Source organism: Electrona antarctica (assembly GCF_951216825.1).
Source record: "Electrona antarctica genome assembly, chromosome: 20".
Classification (NCBI taxonomy): Eukaryota; Metazoa; Chordata; class Actinopteri; order Myctophiformes; family Myctophidae; genus Electrona; species Electrona antarctica.
The window spans coordinates 22,848,454-22,872,367 of NC_136801.1; the positions used below are offsets into that span (position 1 = coordinate 22,848,454).

The 23,914-nt window shown below is 43.8% G+C and overlaps 1 protein-coding gene across 1 annotated transcript; it reads left to right on the forward strand.

Annotated features, from left to right (window-relative positions):
* Positions 1–772: 772 nt before the first annotated feature.
* On the forward strand, positions 773–21,036 carry LOC306913023 (E3 ubiquitin-protein ligase TRIM39-like). Its single transcript, XM_079489520.1, has 9 exons — positions 773–891; positions 3,136–3,521; positions 5,209–5,401; positions 12,128–12,223; positions 16,160–16,393; positions 17,535–17,682; positions 18,327–18,353; positions 19,086–19,231; positions 20,409–21,036. The coding sequence occupies exons 2-9, from the start codon at positions 3,139–3,141 to the stop codon at positions 20,862–20,864; spliced, it is 1,683 nt and encodes a 560-aa protein (XP_079345646.1). The 5' UTR covers positions 773–891; positions 3,136–3,138; the 3' UTR covers positions 20,865–21,036.
* The last annotated feature ends 2,878 nt before the right edge of the window (positions 21,037–23,914 follow it).

Consider the following 23,914-nt stretch of genomic DNA (forward strand, 5'->3'; position numbering starts at 1 on the left):
GCTGTTTTACTGTTGACTATGTGTGTTCTTGTTTTATTTTATTATTTTACCTTGTACAGCACCTTGTAACAACTGTTTTGAAAGGCGCTTTATAAATAAAATTACCTTACCTTACCTATCCCCATGCCTTCGGCCTGGTGGAGACAAAAACAGTGTGGGATTGCATTGGGATGCATTTGGCCACAGACAGTACACTAACTATGAGTCATTTAGACCTGCTACCTGCGAGGCTATTTAGCTGGGGGTCCCTGGAACCCATCAAGGACCCCCGGTGGTCCCTGGCCCCCACTTTGAGAGCCAGCGGACAAATTATGAAGCCAGAAAACCTCTACTGGACTTGCTTCCTTGGCACTAGAAGGCTGAACATCTGGTGATCATATGGAAGTAGTAATGTGTCTATAGACTGATTTGTGAAAAACATTATTTATTTTGATTTCGAACCGTTTACCGGTATATGATTATTATTTATTTTATTATTAATACTGTATATTATGTATGTTTGTATGTATGATTAATTGAAAATGGAGAACCCCAATGGAAACAAGCCTTGGTGCTTTCTTGGGTTTTTTAATCCTCTTAGCAGACCTTGCATTTAACTGTAGTACTGTACTGTAGGCTACTGTCTGCTTATGCTTCAAACTGTTATATTAATACAGCCCTAGTAAACTCATTCTAGTGTAGTTTCCAAATTGAACAGTAGAGGTCAGCATTACGCCATCAGAGCGGCTTCGTGTTCAGACGACTTGGACCTTTGCTCTGCACCGGCGACGACTGCTGTAAAAAGAAAACAAGCAGTGTGTGGCTTCGGTTCGGGTTCGTCAGAGTTCGGCGGTACGTTTGGTTTACAAACGACAACGCAGTGCACATCCACTCTTTGAACTGTTCCAACTGGTATGTATGTAACGCATTATGGTAAAATACACTGATTGTGTCCTATTTAATGTCATTATACGTTTCAGAGAGTTTCAGCACATGGCTACAGCCCTAGATTGTGATTCGACTTTGAACTCGTTTTCCCCTCATAAAGTAGGCCTATCATATCATAACGTTTAGGCTACTATAAAGTAATTAGTAGCCTAGTAGCCTTTTATTTTGTTTTAAAAATTACACTACTGATTGATTCAGTACCAAGTTTCCTCAGTCTAGAGGCTATGTTCACCTGTACTGCTGGTAATTGGGTTTTGTTAACCAGTGGTGGAAAAAGTACAGGATGCAGAATTGCAGAATGTCCCATTTCACAAGTTCAAAATGTGTACAAAGCTTTTGAAAATAGCCGATCTACAAGCTCACAATGTGTCACATTGCGACGCATTGTGAGCTTGTAGACCTGCTATTTTCAAATGACCGAAATGTATAGGGTTGAAGTGGTTAATGTACGGTTTTCTAATCAAAATTCAAATCTCCAAAGTAACTAGTAACTAACTTCAAATAATTCAATTCAAAGTACAAATGTTGGCTCTGAGATAGTGGTGTAGAAATATTGAAAATTGGAAATACTCATCTCAAGTAAAGTACAAATACCTCAAAATTTTACTTAAGTACAGTACTTGAGTAAATGCACTTAGTTACTTTGCACCACTGATTATAACGCTGTTGTTGCCTTGGACCGTCACCTTGGATACTGTTTACGATGTTGTGTCAGCAAAGTTCAAAGTTTGCCAGATCATCAAAGACCGTAGCCATCCCAACCAACCGCACACACTGTTTCAGATGCTGCCACATGACTTGCAAAATAGCAGCTCGGGGTGCCGCGCAGATATGGCAGCTTTTACTCAGAAATAATGTTGCTTGCTTACCTCGCTATGATTACGATAAAGTCGCTGGATAATCCCTGGCGTTCATATATTTTGAACGAGAGGCATGTTGAAGTCAGAAATGAAGAGCTTAGTATATCCATCTGGTCAAAACCACGGAGAGCTCCCTATATTAGGAGATACGAGGCATTCTTTCTGAGCCGTAAACAGGGAAGTGAACGGCAACGCGCATGCGCAAACAGCAAGGAGTATGGTGCAGAAGGAGAGGCCAACCCCCCCAAAAAAGAAAAAAAAACAAAATCAATGAAAATGCGGTCTAAATGGGTTAAGAGCTATAGAACGAACGGACAAACATTTTAACACTAATGATGCTGCCAGAGTCCTTCAGAATAAAGGCATTAGGGTGCCAAGCAGATTGGGGCGAATCCGGCGAGCCGCCCTGCATCCAAAACGGTTGAGAAATGACAGAGTTACCGTGTGGCGGTACCTGTACTGTACTGTACTGTACTGTACTGTACTGTACTGTACTGTACTGTACTGTACTGTACTGTACTGTACTGTACTGTACTGTACTGTACTGTACTGGCACACCCAAAAACATCATATATACAGTTAATACGTGCATGTGTGTGTGTGTACAGGTGGTGAAAAATAACCATGCTGTTTTCGTGCTTATACCCAGACACCCAGCCAGCCAGCCACCCACCCACCCACACACATAGCTCCGTAAGGGAGTGGTTGCACCACTCAAAAAGGACTAAAAAAACGTGTATACATGTCCAATGCACTTCGGAGTTTCCGTAGAGAACTCGCCAGTTTACCAAGTCGCCACGGCAAAAAATCTTCATCAATGTCTTCATCGTTATGCTAACATGCTGTCTTCATCAGTGTAGTATGTCAAACTCACAGATGTTATAGTTCATTTCCAAAGTGATTCAAAATTAAATGGTCAACTAGATGATGATACAAAGGTGAGTATATGTGAATACCAATGATAAGTAGGCCTACCATTTCAGGAATTGTTTACTATGAATTACATTGTTTCGGTACTTTGGTGTTTAAACTTTTAGCATTCCTACTTTCTCTAGTGTTAACTCTAAACAACTAGTTTCTCTCTCTCTCAATTCAATGCAATTTAAATGAAGGTGAAGTAAAACTAAAATACACTAAATCACGGCGAGTTGGTAAACTGGCAATTTTTTTATTGCTAGGACGTGTATACACGTTTATAGCATCATAGGTGTTAATACCGCTTCTAGTGCTACTGTACGATCCTTGATTGTTCTATGTAACTATATACACAGTACGTATTTATCCAAGTGATTAATTGATAATTCCAAGCCCAGTTGACCAAAATTCTATCATTTCATTTGTCGTGAAGACGATGTCCTCGAGCGGCACCACGCCTCTGTCCGAGGATCAGTTCCTGTGTTCCCTCTGCCTGGACGTGTTCTCTGACCCCGTCTCCGTCCCCTGCGGACACAGCTTCTGCTCCGCCTGCATCAGAAGACACTGGAACGGCGGCGTGTGCCGCGCGTGTCCCCGATGCAAGTGTACCTTCCCCGGAGGAGAGCCAGGGCTCTGCCCCAACACCTTCGCCAAAGAGATGGCCGAGCTGATCCGAGCGAGGAGGCTGAAGGACGGGAGAGCTGCCGGGGACCTGCTGCTCTGTGACGTGTGCGTCGCCGGGACGAAGGCCAAAGCCCTGCGGTCCTGTCTGGTGTGTCTCACCTCCTACTGCGAGGCCCACCTGGAGCCACATCTCAGGTAGGTCTTGTCCCGGTCAGTGTTGTTTTTGGCAGCAAATTTTGATTTTAGTTTTAGTCATAGTCTCTTGAATAGTTTTAATTTAGTTTTAGTCACATTTTAGTCACCTGGAATGTTTTTGTGTTAGTCTAGTTTTAGTCGACTAAATCTACAGTTGATTTAGTTGACTAAAATGAATTTTGTCGGGCCTTGATGCCGACTGATTTTACACTTGCTGAAAATAGCCGATCTACAAGCTCACAGCGCACCGCGCTGTGGCGTGTTGTGAGCTTGTAGATCGGCTATTTTCAGCATGCAACCAAGTGTAAAATGAGTTATACCGGATCTCTTGTCCACTAGTCCCTTCCTAACATTTTAGTCTAGTTTTTATCTGTTGACGGAATTGTCAATACATTTAGTCTTAGTTTTAGTCATCATAGCTTAGTTTTCCTTTAGTTTCCATGTAGTTTTCGTCAGTGAAAAAAGGGTGTCGACGAACACTTTTCGTCTCAGTTTTAGTCGACAAAAACAACACTGGTCCCAGTTTCAGACAGTGCCGATATCTGGTGGTAACCCATTTAGACCTGGAAAGCCTAAATGTTGTTAAATCTTCAATCCCGAAAAGTATCTGTGTCATGCTATCATACTAGCTACACTATAGCGTCACACAAAAGCATACAACGTACAGTATAGAAGATCCACTAGCTCGAAACGTATAGCACAAAGCGATGTGTTTTGAGCTTGTAGATCTGCTACTTTTGCTGTTTTTGAATTTTAATCCTGAAAAGTTCAGGTTTTATCAGATAACTTTGGCTAGGATCTAGAAGGTGTTTTTTAAAACAAATTGTCCTTGTGTTGAGTGCTTATCATGTTCTGTTGAAAGGTACAGTCAGTCACTACGTACAGGGTGATATACTGTACAGCAATGATGATTGTCCCCCATGCTGATGAAAATGCCAAGAGAAAATAAGGAAATAAATTCCCCCAAATTGCACAAATAGTGAAATTAGCCAATCTACACACTCACAACTTGTGAGTGTGCTGTGAGCGTATTGGCCTATCGGCATATTGGTCTCTCGGCTGGAACAAAACATTTTGAGATGGGGGTCGGCGGCCAAGTGCATATCATTTTAAGGGTCCTTGACATCCTTGACTTGACTTGAAAAAGTTTGAACAACATTGATATAGAGCGTCGCAGTCCCGCACCCTTTCATGACGACGCCAGGCCCAAGAAATAATTCCCAATGCATTTTTCCCATAGACATTTCAAAAAGTATTTATTTAAATACCTTTTAAGCGTTGTACAAAGCCAACTTGAGTTGTGACAAATCATGACAACAAACACAATATTTTGGACCAAGCAAATAATTACAAAGAAGAAAAACAACAAAAAAGGTGTTGTAACCTGCCGTTTTTTTCTTCTTTCTAATTATTTGTTCGGCCCAAAACATTGTGTTTATTGTCATGATTTATCACAACTCGAGTTGGCTTTGTCCGCAGCGTAAACGTCTTTAAATAAATACTTTTTGAAATGTCTATGAGGAAAAAGAACTGGGAATTCCTTTCCGGGTCTCTCGAGGGGGCGGGACTGTGACGTTCTATAGCAACATAAGTTAATCAGAAAAAAACGATTAAGATTTAGAAGACATGTTCAGAATCAGCCTCATGGGGTAAGTGTTTGAAAGATATATTATCACCCTAACCTCAGGGTCGCCACATTGAAGACTCACCAGCTGATGGAGCCCGTGGTGAACCTGGAAGAGCGCATGTGCAAGAAGCACCAGCGGCTCTTGGAGCTGTTCTGCAGGAGCGACCAGAGGTGTGTGTGCGTGCTGTGCACGGAGAGCGACCACCGTTGCCACGACACGGTCCCCGTCGAGAGGGAGAGCGCAGAGAGTAAGGTGAGGTTCGGTGTTGTTTTCGTCGACTAAAACTATGACGAAAAATGTTTGTGTTCGCAGCGCGACGCGCTGTGAGCTTGTAGATCGGCTATTTTCAGCAAGTGTAAAATCAGCCATTACGACGGCATCAAGGCCCGCCAAAATACATTTTAGTCGACTAAATATCATAAGATTTTTGTCGACTAAATCTACAGGTGATTTAGTCGACTAAAATGTATTTTGGCTAGACTAAATCAAATCAAATCAAATCAAATGTATTTATTTATATAGCATAAAAACAACTCTCATTGTACCAAAGTGCTTCACAAGGCAGAATATAGTGGAATACAATACAATACAATACAATAAAATGCAATACAATACAATACAGTACAATTCAGTGCAGAAGACGTCAATAGTAGAACAACAGGCAAATAGGACAAAGTAATCTAAAAGGAAAGGTGCAAGATCATGTCAGTGATGCAAAGGCTTGTGAATATAAAAATGTTTTAAGTTGTGATTTAAAAGACTCAACGGAGGGCGCAGACCTAACGGCGAGGGGAATGCTGTTCCACAGTGTGGGGGCTGCGGCAGCAAAGGCGCGGTCGCCCCTGAGCCTCTTTTTGGTGTGCGGAACCCCTAAGAGACCCCTGTCTGCTGACCTGAGGGTCCTGGTAGAGGGGGGATAGGATAGGAGGTCGGTGATGTAGGAGGGGGCCAGCCCATTAAGGGCTTTGTATACAAACAGGAGGGTTTTGAACTGGATTCTGAACCGGACCGGCAGCCAGTGGAGAGAGGCCAGGACAGGGTGATGTGATCTCTCTTCCTGGTGCTGGTCAGGAGTCTGGCTGCTGCATTTTGAACAAGTTGTAGACGGGACAGGGATGACTGACTAATCCCAGTGTAGAGGGCATTACAGTAGTCTAACCGGGATGATATTAGTGCATGGATGACTATTTCAAGGTCGTGTGTGGAGAGAAATGGTTTGAGTCAAAAATACTCCTAGGTTTTTGGCATGGGGTTTGACAGAAGTGGAGAGGGTGCCGAGATTGTTTTGGATTTGAGTAGTGGAATCAGGTGGACCAAATAGTACGACCTCAAACTTGCTGTCATTCAGTTGGAGATAATTTTGTGCCATCCAACATTTAATGTCAGTAAGGCAGTTATTTAAGTTGGTGAGTGTGGAGTGGTCATTGGGTTTCAGGGGGAGGTAGAGTTGAGTGTCGTCTGCGTAACAATGAAATGAGATGTTATATTGTCGGATAATTTGGCCAAGGGGGAGCTAGGGAGAACAAGATGGGGCCTAGGATGGAGCCTTGGGGGACTCCGCAGGAGAGATTGGCGGGGGTAGAGGAGAAGCTGCCCATGTTTACGGCGAAGCTTCTATCTTTAAGATAGGATTCTGTGCTGTGGTGGGTTTTAAAATCTGACTGAAATTTTTCCATGATATTGTTTTGCTGGAGATATGGCATTAACTGAGTGAGAATTACTTTTTCGAGTAGACATGAATGGTAATTTGGAGATGGGTCTGTAATTTGAGTTGGGTTTTTTCAGGAGGGGTTGAACTATTGCGTGCTTAAAGCAAGTCGGAACTGTGCCAGTGACCAAGGAGCTATTAATTATTGCGAGGATACTGGGACCAGCGGTCTCATCGACCTCTTTCAGGAGGGCAGAGGGGACAATGTCTAGTTGGCAGGTGGCATGTTTCATGGTAGAGATGATCTTGATAATGGTGGGGAGTGTGATGGGAAGGAAGCTGTGAAATGTGGAGGTACAGACTGATGGGGTCAATAGGTCAGAAGTGGGTGGGGGTATATTCGGTCTAATGTTGTTGACTTTGGAGATACAAAATTGAAGAAACTCATTGCATTTTGCAGTGGAAATGTCCAGGTTAGTGCTGGGGGGAGGGTGGATAACAGAGTTAATGGTTTTGAATAGGATCTGTGGATTATGGGAGTTATTGGAGATGAGGTTTGAGAAGTATGTTGTACGAGCTGCATTTATAGCTTTCTGATATTTGAGGAGGTGGTTTTTCATTAGGTCGAAGGAGATCTGGAGCTTGTCACATTTCCATCTCCTCTCCGACTTTCTACATTCCCTTCTCAGGGCTCTGGTGGTATCGTTAAGCCAGGGGGAGCATTTGGGCATAGATTTTTTTTCTTTTATGGGAGCAACAGTGTCTAAAATGGTGGCACATGTGGAGTTGAATAGGGCAGTAAGTTCCTCAGTGGTCATTTGTGATAGCGAGGCCTCAATGATACGGGTGTTTGGGGCAGCAATGAGAGCCTCTGAAAATAATGTGGCAGTTTGAGAGTTTTGATAAAGGGAGGCGGAGAGCGGCGTCAAATAAAATGGTGTAGTGGTCAGATAGACATGGGGCTATTTTTCTCATATTAATAGTGTTGAAACCATAGGATAAAACGAGGTCCAATGTGTGACCCAGCCTGTGGGTGGGACCAGTGTCAAGGGGTGAGAAGTTAAAGGACTCGATTAGGTGGATAAAATCATTAGCTAGGGGCTTGTGAGGGCAGCAGACATGGACATTGGTGTCGCCCAGAATCAAAGCCTGGTCACAGTTGAGCATGATGGTGGTGAGAAATGCTGCAAATTGAGGAATGAAATCCTTGGATTTTGGTGGTACAATTAATAGTGGATTTTCTGAATCCACTTTAATGATTTGAACCTCAAAGCTGGAGTAGTGGTCAGTATTAACTAGGTGGCAGTTAAAATCTTTTCTAAATATAGCAGCTATGCCCCCACCACGTCCAGATCTAGGTGAACTGAAAAATGAATAGTTTGCTGGGCATGCTGCTATAAGTGGGGCGGACTCATCTGTGTTGAGCCATGTTTCGGTTAGGAATACAAAATCTAAGGTATAGTCAGAGAGTAGAGTATTAAGAAAGGCAGTTTTTTGGTTTATGGATCTTGCATTATATAGGGCCATTTTAACTGGGGTGGGGCATTTGGGTTGTGGAGGTTCTCTTGTCAAAGTGGAGAGGTTTCGGAGAACTACACCACGGTGTGAGGTACTAGTACTAATAATTTTTCTGTCTAAAACAAGGACATGAATGGGTTTTATATGTGTGGGAACATGTGGTGTGTTTAAGGATCTAGTGTTGATTGGGGCTATTTGTGGTGGATTAATGTAGGGGGGCAGGGTGGATAAATTAGGTTGTTGATCTTAATTCCGTGGGATTTGGGGTTATAGTGCGGTCATTGGCCGATTTGAACAGGGATTGAATACTGTGTGTGAGTATTAATAGAAATAAAAATGATGGGTGAAAATAAGGCGAGACTAGTGGTAGGACGTGGGCAGCGGGCCGGACATTGTACACTACTTTTCCAGATTTACGGAGGAGATTGAAAATTTGTTGAAAATGGATTTGTGTTTGTTCAGACCGGCGATCATTTGTACCGGCGTGGAAGATGATGTTCTTGACTGTGAGGGGAGTGAGGCTAACAGACCGGGGAGCTTATCGAGTAGTTTGGCTGTGGTGGCTCCGGGAAAACAGTGCGTAATGCAATTCATAAAACGGATACATTTGATTTGACTGTCACCGATAATGACCGTGGTGGGGTGGATCAACAGGAGGGGTGGTGGGGTGGGTGTGCGGACATGCAGTGCGGGGGGTCGAGTTGGAGTGGTGTTACTGTTGTTATTTTCAATAACTACGGGGGTGGTGGGCTTCTGTAGAGCCTTCTTGCCAGGCGGTTTCCAGGTGTTGGAGAGGGTGGGTTTCTTCAAGGGATGAGACCCTGGGGGACCGTCCGAGCGGCGCTTTACAGCGGATTTTAGCAAATTGTAACGTGGCTGTTTCTGGCAGGAGGTGGATGGACTTACAGGGGACGATACACTGGGCAGCGAGGGGTTGGACGACGCGCTCGGATTTAATGTGGGGAACTCATTTATGTCCAAGAGAGAAAATGAGTTAGTTATGGATATGGGTGGCGGTGCGTGTGAGAGAGGCTTCGTTCCATGCTTCCCCTGTGGGACCGTTGTCCAGGGTCCAGGAGTGGAGCTGGCCGAGGGTGTGATTATTTGCCTCGCACCCTCCTGGATGGAGGGGAGACGGAGAGTAACTTTCTGATCGAGGTCCCGAGCCTTGGAGCGGGGACGTGCAAATCCATCGGCGGGGAGAGTCGCATCATACTCCCGTGTCTTGGAGGGTGGAGCGCCGCGGGGACATTCAAGGCCGGTGGCGGGGACAGTCAGATCCAGCTCCTCGGTGGAGGGGCTGGCTTCGGGGTCGGGGGGCAGAGGAATGGGAACATGATCGAATGAATCCAGGAACAGCTCATCATTCTTTATTTGATGGAGGATTGAAATTCTGCCCTCCAGCTCCGACACTCTTCTCTTCAGGTGGAGGCAGCTGTCGCATCCAGGAGATAAGGTGAGTGTCATGGTGGTGGTGGTGGTGATGATGATGATGATGACGATGACGATGGCTGCAGATGAGATGTAGTGGAAAGGAAGTCTGGATATCTCTGTTGGAAACTTGGAACTAGTTACCGCTGCTGCTGGAAGCCCGGTTCCAGATAAGCAGTTGAAGATGGATGGGTGGCTTTTTGTGGCAGCCGGACATTGGACCTCACAGGTGTTTTGATGGACTATGATCGGTATGATGGGCGAATCAACTGTGGATACTGCGGTAACATCTCCTACAGTGAGTCTATACCACACAAGCTTCTTCAGATAGTCTCCATTTAACGTGCCGGCGGTGGTATCTCTACTGAAATCCAGTCTGTTTGTTGGTTTGCCTGTGCGGTGTGGGGCGTGTTTTCAGTCAGCTTAACATTCTTGTGCGTCTCTAAACATGCATGCTTCAACAAGTTAGACAAGTTAGACTTGTTGAAGCAGTTTCGCTGAGGAAAGTTATTTTTTTTGCCCACGCAAAGTTTACAATGGATGTCTGAGTCATGTATGTTCCAGTTCAAAACTAGACTAAACACTAAAACATTCCAGGTGACTAAAATGTGACCAAAACTAAATGAAAACGTTTCAAGAGACTATGATTGAAACTAAAATAGAAATTTGCTGCCAAAAACAACACTGGTGAGGTTGCTTCTATTTTTTTTAGGGGCGCCTCTTATCATCGTACATCATCTCATTCCGACCAATCACAATTTGCGTCCTCACCTTCGTCATCAATGCTTGTGTTTACAGTACACTATGATGTAAAATTGTCCATTCATTGTCAATGGTTATTTTAACCCATTTTGGGCGGGAACCCCTTTTGGTGTTTTAAGCATTATGTTATACTTTAGCTATTGAAAAATAGCAGATCTACGAGCTCATAACGTGGCACCGAGTGAAAATGTGGTGCAAGAATGAATATATATTCTTTCAGAGCGAACATTTTTATCTCCAACTTGCTTCTTGGGGGGTCCCTGGAACTACATATTTTCAGATGGGGGCCAAATACAGATAATTCTGGGGGTCCTTGACATGAAATTGTTGAGCACCACCCGAAAACTTTCAGGATTTAGAAGACATTTGTAGAATCGTCCTCGGGTCTAAATGTTTGTGTCGGACACACACTAAAAGCTGGACATAGGAGGCCCTCAAAAAAACTAAGAAAAAACACTCATCTAACATGGGGAAGCACATGGGAAAGCCCTTTTTATACATCTCGGACAGTTTTTCCTCTAGTGAGATAAGCCTGAGAGTCAGATCATTTTCTCTACCTCATTGCATCTGCTGAAACCCAGGCTCGAACCGCCATATCCAGAATTTAGTTTTGCATTGCTTGTTACTTGTTAAACAAAATAATAACAAAGAAAAAACATTTTGTTGTGCGGTTTTGCCACGTCTAAGGGGAAAGCCCTGTTTTTGTACATGTCATACAATTTTTCCCCTAGTGAGACAAGCCTGATTCATTTTTTTTATTCTTCCAGGGGCCACCAGGGGGCGCCCCACGGGCCGTCTGTGTGTGTGAATGGGTGAATTGATGCACAATCTATGTAAAGCGCCTTGGATAAAGGCGCTATATAAATGCACCATTTACCATTGTATTTACCATGCTGATTTGGTGGGGGCATGCATATTTTTGGGGTGCATGGATGAGACAAATATAAAAAGTCCATAGACTTGGCTGCCACATGACGTCATGTCTGAAAGACAGACATTGGAGGGGTTAGTACCCCTCAAAAATAATGATGGGCGGATGTATCAAAAGCAGAGTGATTGATTAACAGTTTAGAGGCCCCAGACGGAGATCACCGTCAAGTTCAAGTTCATGGTCAAGTGCCCCAGACGGAGATTGATAAACGGGACGGAGATTAATGATATCAAAACCGATCGCATCGCTCCACAGCCTAGGAGCGCTTGTTGCCCAATCCTCGGTGTTGCACAACAGTGACACATCATCGAAAATGTTCCCTGTCTGTTTAGCGAACGAAAATCTTAAAACGTTCATAACTCGCGATCTAAATCATCCCGTCTAATTCTGAAAAAAGATCCTGTCGCTAGTCGCGATAGATTTATTCTTACCTCCCGTTGTTGTCGATCGACTCTAGAGTGGTGTGGCTATTGTTAGCTGCTACACAGACATTCACAACAACTTCCGGTGCCCCGGTAAAAGTGGTCCGGGCACTATAAATGATGGGCACATTTTATTAATGGATTAAATAGGTCCGGGCCATCAAGGTGTTAACCTCCCAACCCCCTGGTTACATCATATTACATCATATGCGTTCTGCTGATGATTTTACATTGTCTCTCTTTCTTGCTGTTGTTGTGATGTCCAGGTTCGGTTGAAAACAACCACATCGGAGGTGGAGCAGATGATCCAGGATAGACTGAAGAAGGTGGACGAAATCAAACACTCTATGGAGCTCAGCGAAGTGGGTTGCATTCTGCATTCTACATTACAAACATGCACATTCTAAAAATGCAGATTGTGTAATCGATAATATAACATAATAACCAAATGTTATTATCAAAACAATAATTAAGGCCCAGCAATGAATCATGCATGCGATTATAGCTCTGTGAAGATAACGCACACCCTCTGGTCAACTAGACTCAAGTATTCTCAGTGGCCATTTTAAAGACATGCAGACATGTAAATATCGAAATTGAATGTCATTAATATACCTTAGAGTTGTTGTGTGGAACTAATACAAAGGTATACATTTTATGTATTATACAAAACAGTCCTGTATTAATAGTCAACATAATATGACAACAGTAAACGGTCATCTTTACTGGAATCTAACACATTGCTGTGATTAACTGAACTTTAATAACTTCTAATAACTTCTAATAACTTCTAATAACTTCTAATAACTTCTAATGACTTCTAAAAACTGTAATAACTTATAGACATAACTAGAATTGCATTTTATGTAGTCATAGCACTTTTATAGTATATATGTATAGTACTAGAATTTCGCGGGCCTTCGGCCCGCTCATCCCAGAGTTGCGTTGGCCCGCGTTGCGATACAGAAGTCCACAGATACAGAAGTGCACAGTGACACGCGTTGTATGCAGCTGTTTTGTGTTGCAGCGCGCGTGTAGTGTTGTTGTTGTTATCCATATATGCGCCTCGGTTCGTCCCGTTTGTTCCACGCCAGGTGTCGACGCAGTCGTTGGCGCAAATTTCTTATTATTTTAACTGTGTATGTAATCGCGGCTAGTAGCACACTTTTGTTTGTAGGAGCACGATGAAAAGTTATCAAAGAATGTGTTTGAGGGCCCTCCTATATACAGCTTTAGTCCCCACACGTCTCAATATTTGCCATTGACAAAGAACAGAGAATTTAGGTGGAAATGCCGCTAAATATGACGTAAATTAAAATGTATTATATATATATATTTTTTTAATTGAATGTAAATACTTTACTTATAAAAATACGTGGCAACCCGCACCCCGCGGTCTTTTTCCGCTAACCGGAGCGGTGCTCCCTAGCCTGCTGGAGGGGTTCACATCATCCCATGCACCCTCGAGAGGAAAAAGAAGTAAAATAAATGCAGCCTTGAGCCTACCTACCAATGTGGTGTTGTGGAGCTTGATCACCTCCTCCTCCTCCTTTTCTCCCCAAATTGCCAATCCCAATAAATGCAAGAGTTGCCTAGTGTGAATACTTCCACAGCCTAATTACTAAAGGATAAACTATCAGTGTTCTCCGAAATCGGTCAATGTTTGTCAACTCAGCACGTGTTGACAACGCATAGTAAACAGAAGCCGTGTGTGTGTCACACCAAAAGTGGTGACCTATAGAATCCTGTACATAGAAGCATCACGCAATCGTCTCCCTCCCTGTGTGGGTCACGTGGTGGGCTTTGAGCAAATGGGAGAGGGACTGTAGTGTTGCCAGGTCCGCGTATTGTAAGCGAGTGGTAGTGTGTGTAAGTAGCGTGTTGAATGGCATTTTTTCTGTGCTTGTTTTCATAGACGTGGCAACAAATTAGGCGGGGGTGTCGGTGCTTGTGGCGTGTTTGTGTTTATTATTGATATTGATGTTGTTTGTGAGTGTGGACGGGAGGCGGCTGTAGTGGCAGTGCAATGACAGTTTTTACGCGGGTGTTGTTGAGTGTGGGCGTGCGGCGCGACATGAGGAGATAGCCGTGGATCGACGCGGAGGGTAAGGCTGTGTCGTGTTAGTGTGTTGTTGCAGTGTGTGTTGCAGCGTGTTGCAGCGTGTCAGTGACGTAGCTGGTGACTTTATTTTCCTGCTTTGGGCACACGTTTTGGGCACACCTTTTCAAATGTATAATAGACTAGAATTTCGCGGGCCTTCGGCCCGCTCATCCCAGAGTTGCGTTGCCCCGCGTTGCGATACAGAAGTCCACAGATACAGAAGTCCACAGTGACACGCGTTTTATGCAGCTGTTTTGTGTTGCAGCGCGTGCGCGCGCGCGCGCGTGTAGTGTTGTTGTTCTTATCCATAACAATAAATGGATCAAATATGCTCTATATTAGTTATGTATAGATGTAAAGCAGTGGCTGTCAAAGGTGTGATCCAGGGACCCTCATGGTTCCTTGAGGGGGTTCCAAATGGACCCATTATAGGTCTGTAACTCTGAGAGTGTACAAATGGAACCAAGTGGACACTACAGGTCTGTAACTCTGAGAGTGTACAAATGGAACCAAATGGACTCTTTTATAACGTTTAACTCTGATACTGTACAAATGGAATCAAATGGGACTGTTATGGGTCCATTTGGTTTTACTCTCAGAGTTATGGGGGTCCTTGAAATTAAAAAGGTTGAGAACCTGTATGCAATGGCTTATGTCTTGTAAAAATAGAGACCAGCCTATTCTCCAAACCATCATATCTTATGCTTTGCTAGGTTGTACAAATTAATATTGGGTCAATATAATTTGCAGGACTCACGTGTGTGCTCTCTGTCTGTCTCGCTCTCTTCTCTCTCCTCCGTCTCTGGGGTGTGTGGGGGGGGGGGGGGGGGGGGATTAGTTGCGCTGCCTGCGACAGTGCTATACTTCTCCAGCAGCGGTGCAGAACCGAGAGAGTGACACATTCTTTTGGATGTAAACTGCGCAACGTGTAGCTTTAAAGTTCGGATTGTGTAGTCGCACCGGTGGTACAAAGTGAATGTTACAGCTCGCACGGTGATGTTGTAAGGCGCAAATGCGAGTACCTAGTCGCACTGTCGAGCCCTGTGTAGTGTAGTGGCATTTTCGCTGCATCGCGAGGCGATCCAAATTCCCCCCCCCGCGCACGCACGCACGCACGCACACACACACATACACACACACTGTACGTAGCTGTGTGTTGTTGCAGCGCGCGCGTGTGCGTGTAGTGTTGTTGTTGTTGTTGTTCGTGTCCATATATGCGCGTCGGTTTGTCCCGCTTGTACCACGGCAGGTTTGCACAGTGCGCTCAGTGCGATATTTCCGAACGTGGGCGTTGTGTGTGTGTGGGTGGGTGTGTGTGTGTGGCTGGCCTGTGTTGTGTTGCGTGGGGATCGCCATGTGAGGGGGCTAGCCAATAAGGGCCCTGTGTTGCATGTGGAGAATTGTGTAGGTGAGTGTGTGTGGTGTAGCCGAACGGGGTGGTGAGAACATGAGGGGGATGTAGCACAGCAATCGGTGACCCCTACATTAAGCTGTGTTGCTCCCAAGATGCAGTGCAAATGCGTGTTGTAGCAACCGTAGCCAATGGGAAAACAGGATGCAGTGTTGCCAGGTCCGCGAATTGTAAGCGAGTTGTAAGTAGCGTGTTGAATGGCATTTTTTCTGGGCTTGTTTTCATAGACCTGGCAACAAATTAGGCGGGGGTGTCGGTGCTTGTGGCGTGTTTGTGTTTATTATTGATATTGATATTGTTTGTGAGTCTGGACGGGAGGCGGCTGTAGTGTCAGTGCAATGACAGTTTTTACGCGGGTGTTGGTGAGTGTGGCCGTGCGGCGCGACATGAGGAGATAGCCGTGGATCGACGCGGAGGGTAAGGCTGTGTCGTGTTAGTGTGTTGTTGCAGTGTGTGTTGCAGCGTGTTGCAGCGTGTCAGTGACGTAGTAGCTGGTGACTTTATGTTCCTTTCCTGGGCTTGGGCACATGTTTTCAAATGTATAATAGATAGTATGTATAGTTTATATGTATAGTTTCATTATAGATATTCCACTGTTACGTTCATAGCTTACACGTGTTTCATGATAACTACTTTTTGTGTTGCCATGCTTTTTGTTCTTGCTTATTGTAAATCGCTCTGGATTAAGAGCGTCTGCTAAATGCCTAAATTGTAAATTGTAATTGATTAGTTTTAGTCGACGAAATCAAAGATGCTGTGTTTGTGTTCGCTGCATGCCGTTTCCAGGCGAACTCCAGGGAGGACATGGAAGGTGTCCGGCAGGTGTTCAGTGCCCTGCTGCGCTCCATAGAGAGAGGCCAGGCGGAGCTGATAGAGAGCATGGAGGAGATGCAGGCGGAGGCCCAGAGGAGAGCCCAGGGCCTCGTCTCCCTGCTGCAGCACGAGCTCCGGCTGCTGGAGGGGAGACGGGCAGAGCTGGACACACTCTTACACACTGAAGACCACCTCCATGTGCTGCAGGTATGCAGCGCTGGAAAGGAACTAATGACATTTACTTGAAGGACCACTTTTGCAACCAGAAATGAAATGAAATGATTACTATATTTACCCAGGGTATCTGGGCTAAGCTCAAGAACTTGTTTCCAGCCAGGCCCTGCTCATAGAACATTTCATCGTAGTGGTTCAATGCCTTGTTCAAGGGCACTTCAGCGGTGGTAATTTTAACGTGTCGGACCGCTGATTCGAACTGGCGACCTTCCGGTATCAAGACCGCTCTGCTATCCGTTCGGCCACCGCTGCCACTTATCTTATTTGAATGATGTTTGGGGGACAATAAACACTTTCCATCGGTTTTTATGTGGGTAATATGTGTTTTTAGATATTTTAGTATTTCAATGTGTTCATGATGTCATGGACAATTGGACACTGGGCTCACTTCCTTCCTGGACTACAATTCCCATAATGCTTTGGTGCACTGCTCCTCTGTGTGGATAGGGGGAGGGCCATGACACCATGGACACTTTGAAATACTAAAATATCTAAAAACACATATTACCCACATAAAACCCCCAGGAAAGTGTTTCTTGTCTCCCAAACATCATTAAAATAAGACCTGGTTGCAAAAGGGGTGAAGTGTCCCTTTATGTAATGCACTTAAAGACGTAATGAAATTAAGAATATGGTCATTTTATCTCTCTGAAACGGAAAGCTGTGTCTTTTTGAGCCAATCATATACCGTCACATCCCTCCAGGGTATCGGACGTGGCTCCGTTACATGCGCGACACGTGCACGTGCCTGCCGCTTGTTTGTTTACAAGGTCACAGGGAGACAGGCAGCAAAGCTCGTGGCTTATTTCTAACCTATAATGTTTTCAGATACATATTTTAGCATGCAGATTAAGTTTAAAACGAGTGTACACTGTCTGGATGTCATCTTGAATGAGATTGAAAACGGAATAGTTCTGACTGACACGCAGCAATGGGAATAAAACAGATGAATGCATTGAGACCTTGTAGATTCACTAATTTGTTTGCATTTTTGACATAAAACTCCCCCCTATTTTCTTCTCTTCGCCATATAACTTTGAATCATTTGACTTTCTCTCTCTCTCTCTCTCTCTCTCTCTCTCTCTCTCTCTCATATTTATTTATTTGTTGTTAGAAATTCCCATCTCTCAGCTCAGCTCCAGCCACAAAGGACTGGTCAGAGATCAGTGTCCACACACACACCTGTGTCGGGACAATGAGGAGGGCGGTGGCCCGTGTTGAGGACCTGCTGCAGCCAGCCTTGACGAAGCTGTCCGTTCAAGGTCAGATTTGTGGTCATCACAAAGAAATGTATTTCTTTACTCATTGGTGTAAAGTAACTAAGCGCATTAACACTTAGAAAGCCCAAGACGGAGATCTCCGCCTAATTAATTAATAACGTTGAATGCCCAGGACGGAGATGAATCAAAAGACGGAACATTACTCGTTTGATAACAGAGCACATTTTAATGGATGGGATCAAAAATCTAAAAACGCGAATAACTCTGAGTCTAAATCAATGATACCAATTCTAACCAAAGATTGTGTTTTTGACAGCCCATCGCGGTCTCGGACCAGGCTAGAGGTTTGTTTTTTAGCGTTGGCCGGTTTGTTTTGATATAAAGCTTTATCACCGCGATATCGCTGCTTTGGCACCCAGCGGGTGAAAATCTAACACTGCGATATAGCGCTGATTTTTTGAAAATTCTTGAAAATGTGGTGCAAATCTTTGAATATATATTCTTTCAGAGCGAACATTTTTAACTCAAATCTTTGCTTCTGGGTGGGTCCCTGGAACAACATATTTTGAGATTGGGGTCCGGGACCAAATGCATATCATTCTGGGGACCCTTGACATGACATTGTTTGTACTAACCTTTTCTATGTTCTTTAACTCATTCTTCTTCATAATTCTGTTGAATTTCAGAACATGAGAGGATGCAACAGTTTACAGGTACAGTTGTCTGGTTCTTTTTACTTGTCTCCTGAATGCATGAATATCCATGGCTTTCCAAAAGCATGTCATAGGCCAGCCAAGTGAAAGTCTATGGACTTATAATGTTTGTTTAGAGCCTAATTATAACCATTTCCTGTCCCTGCCAAAATCTATGGACTTTAATGTATGTTTAGGGTACATTATGATGTAATTTTACGCCAGCCAAGTCTAGGGACTGTAATGTTTGTTTAGGGCAACTTATGGTCATCTCGCTGATATATTTTTCATGGACATGAGAAAATCAACATGCCCCCAAAAATCTGGGCGGCCCTCACTTCACATAAGTGTGATTTATTTTTTTAATGTACCTCCAATTGGCAAAATTAACCTTTAACCCATTCAGTACGGGAACCCCTTTTGATGTTTCAAGCATTACATTATACTTTAGCTGTTGAAAAATAGCAGATCTACCGTGCTACGAGCAATACCCATTTTGACCTGAGATCAGATTCTAAAAATGTCTTCTAAATCCTGACAGTTTTCTGAAAAAGCTATGTTTCTATGTCAGTCGTTCTTCGATTTTTCAAAAATAGCAGAACTACAAGCTCGTAGCGCGGCACTCGGTGCCGCGCTATGAGCTTGTAGATCTGCTATTTTTCAATAGCTAAAGCATAACATAATGCTAACACCAAAAGGGGTTCCCGCCCCAAAATGGGTTTTAATTTATCTAAACTGTGTCTGTCTGACCAGAGGATGTCCATCTAGACCCCAGGACGGCCAACCCGTGGCTGGTGGTGTCAGGGGATGGATCCCGGGTCTGGGATGGAGATGTTGAACTGGATGTAGTCGATTCAACGCAGCGCTTTGACACAGCGCCCTGCGTCCTCGCCGTCAAGGTACAGCAAGTGGGTTGATGATGTGCCATATATGACCATAGAGATGTTATTATGACACATCAGACTTGTGGGCGTGTGTGTGCGTGCGTGTGTGCGTGCGTGTGTGTGTGTGTGTGCGTGTGAAAGAGTACGGTTAAAGGTATATTCAGTGATTTCACTTAATTCAAATATCACTTCTATTTTGTTTTGTTGTGATAATCCTCCCTACTATAGAGTGTGCTGACCATATAAGGAGTTCCTCCCTGTCCCCAGTTAACCCCTGGGGTCAAAGAATCTGTAGGTTTCGTTTTTGGCTAGGTGTGCCCAGCCTTCATCCAATCAGGATAGTGAGGGGCCTTCCGCCAGTCATGATCGAGCGGGGGCGGGCCTTGGTGTGCGTGCTGTTGGCCTGTCGCGTCTCCCCCCCCCCACTGTAGTGCGTGCATGTGCACATCTGGTTACCGGGGCGAACTGGGGGGTTTTCCAAATCACCCACATCACTGAATGCTCCTTTAAAATGAGATTTGTATTTGTATTTGAACGCGTGAAAGAATAAGAGTAAGGTTAAAATAAAGACATATGTTTATTTGAACACTTGAACTTTTAGCTACCTCAAACTGACCCGATTGCTGAATGGTTAGGGTGCATATATACCACACAGTCAAATGTGGCACCTGCCTATCAATCCCTAATCGACTCAATCGACCCAATTTACTAAAACTATAGCGAAAAATGTTCGTCGACTACCTTTTATCACGGACGAAAACTAAATGAAAACTAAGCTATGGTGACTAAACTATGACTAAATATTAGGGGTGTAACGATATAGTAACTGCATCGAAAAATTTATTTTAATTTCAAGAATTGAAGTATATTGAAATGAAAACAGCAACATTGACTATGTATCGTATCGTTTTGCAATGCAAATAATCGGTATCGAATTGTTTTGCTATGCAAATAATCGATTCTATCAATCCTACATTTTTGTGCGTGGTATTTAGCAATGTTTAGAAGAAAAAAGAAAAACAGGGGTTTAATTACTTAGTCAACAAATAAAAACTAGACTGAAATGTTAGGAAGGGACTAGTGGACAAGAGATGCAGTATAAGTCATTTTACGCAACACTGTCTGGGAGCTGATGCACTTCACCTACTAAAGCAATCCAAAGACCCCTGCAATCTCCTTCATGCCATGGCAGGGCTTCTCCACCGGGAGGCACTACTGGGACGTGGAGGTCGGTGGCAAGACGGCTTGGGACCTGGGTGTGGCCCGGGAGTCCGTGGACAGGAAGGGCGCGGTCACCCTGAGCCCGGACCGTGGCTACTGGTCCATCTGTCTAAGGAAGGGAGCCGAGTTCCGGGCGTGCGCGGGGGGCGGCCAGCATGGGGCGGTGGCGCTGCTGCACCCCCGCCAGAGGCCGCTACGGACCGTCGGCGTGTTCGTGGACTACGAGGAGGGGACGGTGTCGTTCTACGACGCGGCGGCCCGGTCTCACCTCTATTCCTACACCGGGTGCCGCTTCACGGAGCCCCTGTTCCCTCTGTTCAACCCGGAGCTGAGCGACCACGGCAACAAAGCACCGCTCGTCATCTGTCACGTTGTCCGCGACGTCGGTGGAGACATGCAGGCGGACGCAGAGGACGTTACGATATAACAGTTATTACAGTTATTTTACTTGTTTATAAAGCGTGTCTCCGACCCTCTTTCCGACCCTCTCTGGGGGATATAGACATGTGTCAGATCAGATCTTTATTCTTATTATTTATAGGACACCTATAGCTCAAAATAATTAAAATATTATGTCACCACACAGATCTACAAGGTCACAATGCATCGCAATGTGAAGTGTTTGTGGTTGTAGAGCTGCTATTTCTGCAATTTCTGCATTAAACTGTAATATTTGACATTTTCTCACATCTGTGTCCTGTTTTACGTATTAGTTTTTTATGTATTATTCGTTATCATAATACAGTAATGCCTGGCAACTGCTTCCAGGCAAGATCTGCCTCCTTCCTTCTCGTCCACGGCCCTTCACCTCTCTCTAGGAATACGTGTAAAGCACAGATCTGAGAGCAGCCGTGTATCTCGTGTAAGATCCCACATGTATTAGAGGCTCTAAACCGCGGCACTGACTCTGGGTCAGCATTCTGCTGCTAATCAGATTAACACAGAGATGGGATTAGTTTTGCAACAGATGGGGCCACGTAGACTATAGAGAAGCAAGGCAAGTTTCTGTGGGCACACAATCTAATCTGAGGTCAGACAATGTGAGCTTTCTTATTGTTAGAACTAGTTAGTAGCTGTGCTTTTTTATGCAGACCTGAGAGAAGACCATCTTAACTTGCTGGACATTAATCCTCAAATGCCTGCTGCATTTAAAGATGATAATAATAGGCCCACTTTAATAATAAAAGAAAGCTAAATATGGCTTATTTACCATTGTAACTCCCATTTAAAAGAAATTACGCTCGCCAACAGTGAAGCAACCATCCATACCGATGTAAATATCTCTAGAGAGTAGCCTCTGTAAGTCGTTGTCCCTTGGCGAAAGGAGTCGGAGGGGCAGGGGGGGTTAAAGGGCTGGGGTTGTGGGTGGGATCGTGGGACAGTAACCACTAACCAGACACAGAAACAGGCCTTCCCCTTTGACAGCATAGCAGAAGCATCTATCTGACCTGTTCTTCAATATAGAGACATCATTTTTGGATGACTGGGACAAAAGGTAAGATATACTCAACTTTGTAGTTGTAGCTAATTATATGATACTCGCAGTTTAATATAATCATAATCTATGGGCATAATTTGTCATTTGTTTACTTTCATGTCAGATGAAGCCATACCTACAATACCAACAACAGCCTCCAACTGGTGACAGAAAATTACTGCTATGCAGTTTCACAGCATTTTATTCCAAGCGGCATTATTTTGTTCTCTGGAAAATTATACACGTTTTCACAAATCATTGTTACGTGTTGGATTGGATGGGTGACTGCAGTCAATGCAGGAACAGGCAGGGGATAGCAGTGTTGTTTTTGGCAGCAAAATTTTATTTTAATTTTAGTCACAGTCTCTTGAATAGTTTTCAGTTAGTTTTAGTCACCTGGAATGTTTTAGTGTTTGTCGCGCCGCGCCGCGTTGTGAGCTTGTAGATCTGCTATTTTTAGCATGCAATCAATTGTAAAATGACTTATACTGGATCTCTTGTCCACTAGTCCCTTCCTAGCATTTTAGTCTAGTTTTTATTTGTTGACGAAATTGTCAGTATATTTAGTCTTAGTTTTAGTCGTCATAGCTTAGTTTTAATTTAGTTTCCATTTAGTTTTCGTCAGTGAAAAAAGGTAGTCGACGAACACATTTCGTCTTAGTTTTAGTCGACAAAAACAACACTGGGGGATAGCTCCCGAGGTGTTGAGCAGCTTACACACACAGACGGCTGTTTACTTCACTGAAGCAAAACAACAGCTTATTATACCATCACAATGTGACTGACTGTATTGTAACTGAGCCTTTATAACAGCAGGATCAAATAAATGCATACTTTGGGCATGTGTAAGACTGCACAATAAGTTTAATAGCCAAATATAAGTGTGTTATTGTGCTGACATTTATTTTCATTGACTACCGTGTATTGACAAAATGCGTTGATAAGTACCGAGTGGTACACATGGTACAGGCTATAGGGACAACAGGACTTTATAATCAGGACAAGGCTTTTGTGCAACTTGCACAAAACACAGAACACAGCCTGTGGCACAAATGTATGAACACAGCCTCTTGTATGCACACAGTAGGCATGTGTGCACATTTTTGTCCCAGGGCCATGAGTGCATTCAGGCAGCCTGCGGGCGCACAGCTGATGGTTGCAGTACAGTATAGGCAAGTGGAATGGCAATTGGACTGGTGTAGCAGTGTTGTTTTTGGCAGCACATTTCTATTTTAGTCTAGTCATAGTCTTTGGAATGAAACTTCATTTAGTTTTAGTCACATTTTAGTCACCTGGAATGTTTTAGTGTTAGTCGACTAAATATCATAAGATTTTAGTCGACTAAAATGTATTTTGGCGGGCCTTGATGCAATGGCTGATTTTACACACATTCAAACCAAGTGTAAAATGACTTATACTGGATCTCTTGTCCACTAGTCCCTTCCTAACATTTTAGTCTAGTTTTTATTTGTTGGCGAAATTGTCAATATATTTAGTCTTAGTTTTAGTCCTCATAGCTTAGTTTTCATTTAGTTTCGTCTTAGTTTTAGTCAACGAAATCAACAGTGTAGAAGAAGATAGTTCTGCTTTACTCGGTTAAAGACTAGCCTCTTTGTTCAGCTTGACACTGCACGACTATATATATACATATATATATATATATATATATATATATATATATATATATATATATATATAGCCGAATATGATTAATATTATAGTGCATTTTTGTACCATTGTTGTAATGGCTGTATACAAATTAAGCTCTACAACTTTGGTGTTGTTGTCTTCAGTACCTGTAGACTGCTGATTGGCTGTTGTTGTTGTTGTCTTCAGTACCTGTAGACTGCTGATTGGCTGTTGTTGTTGTTGTTGTCTTCAGTACCTGTAGACTGCTGATTGGCTGTTGTTGTCTTCAGTACCTGTAGACTGCTGATTGGCTGTTGTTGTTGTTGTCTTCAGTACCTGTAGCTGACTGCTGATTGGCTGTTGTTGTTGTT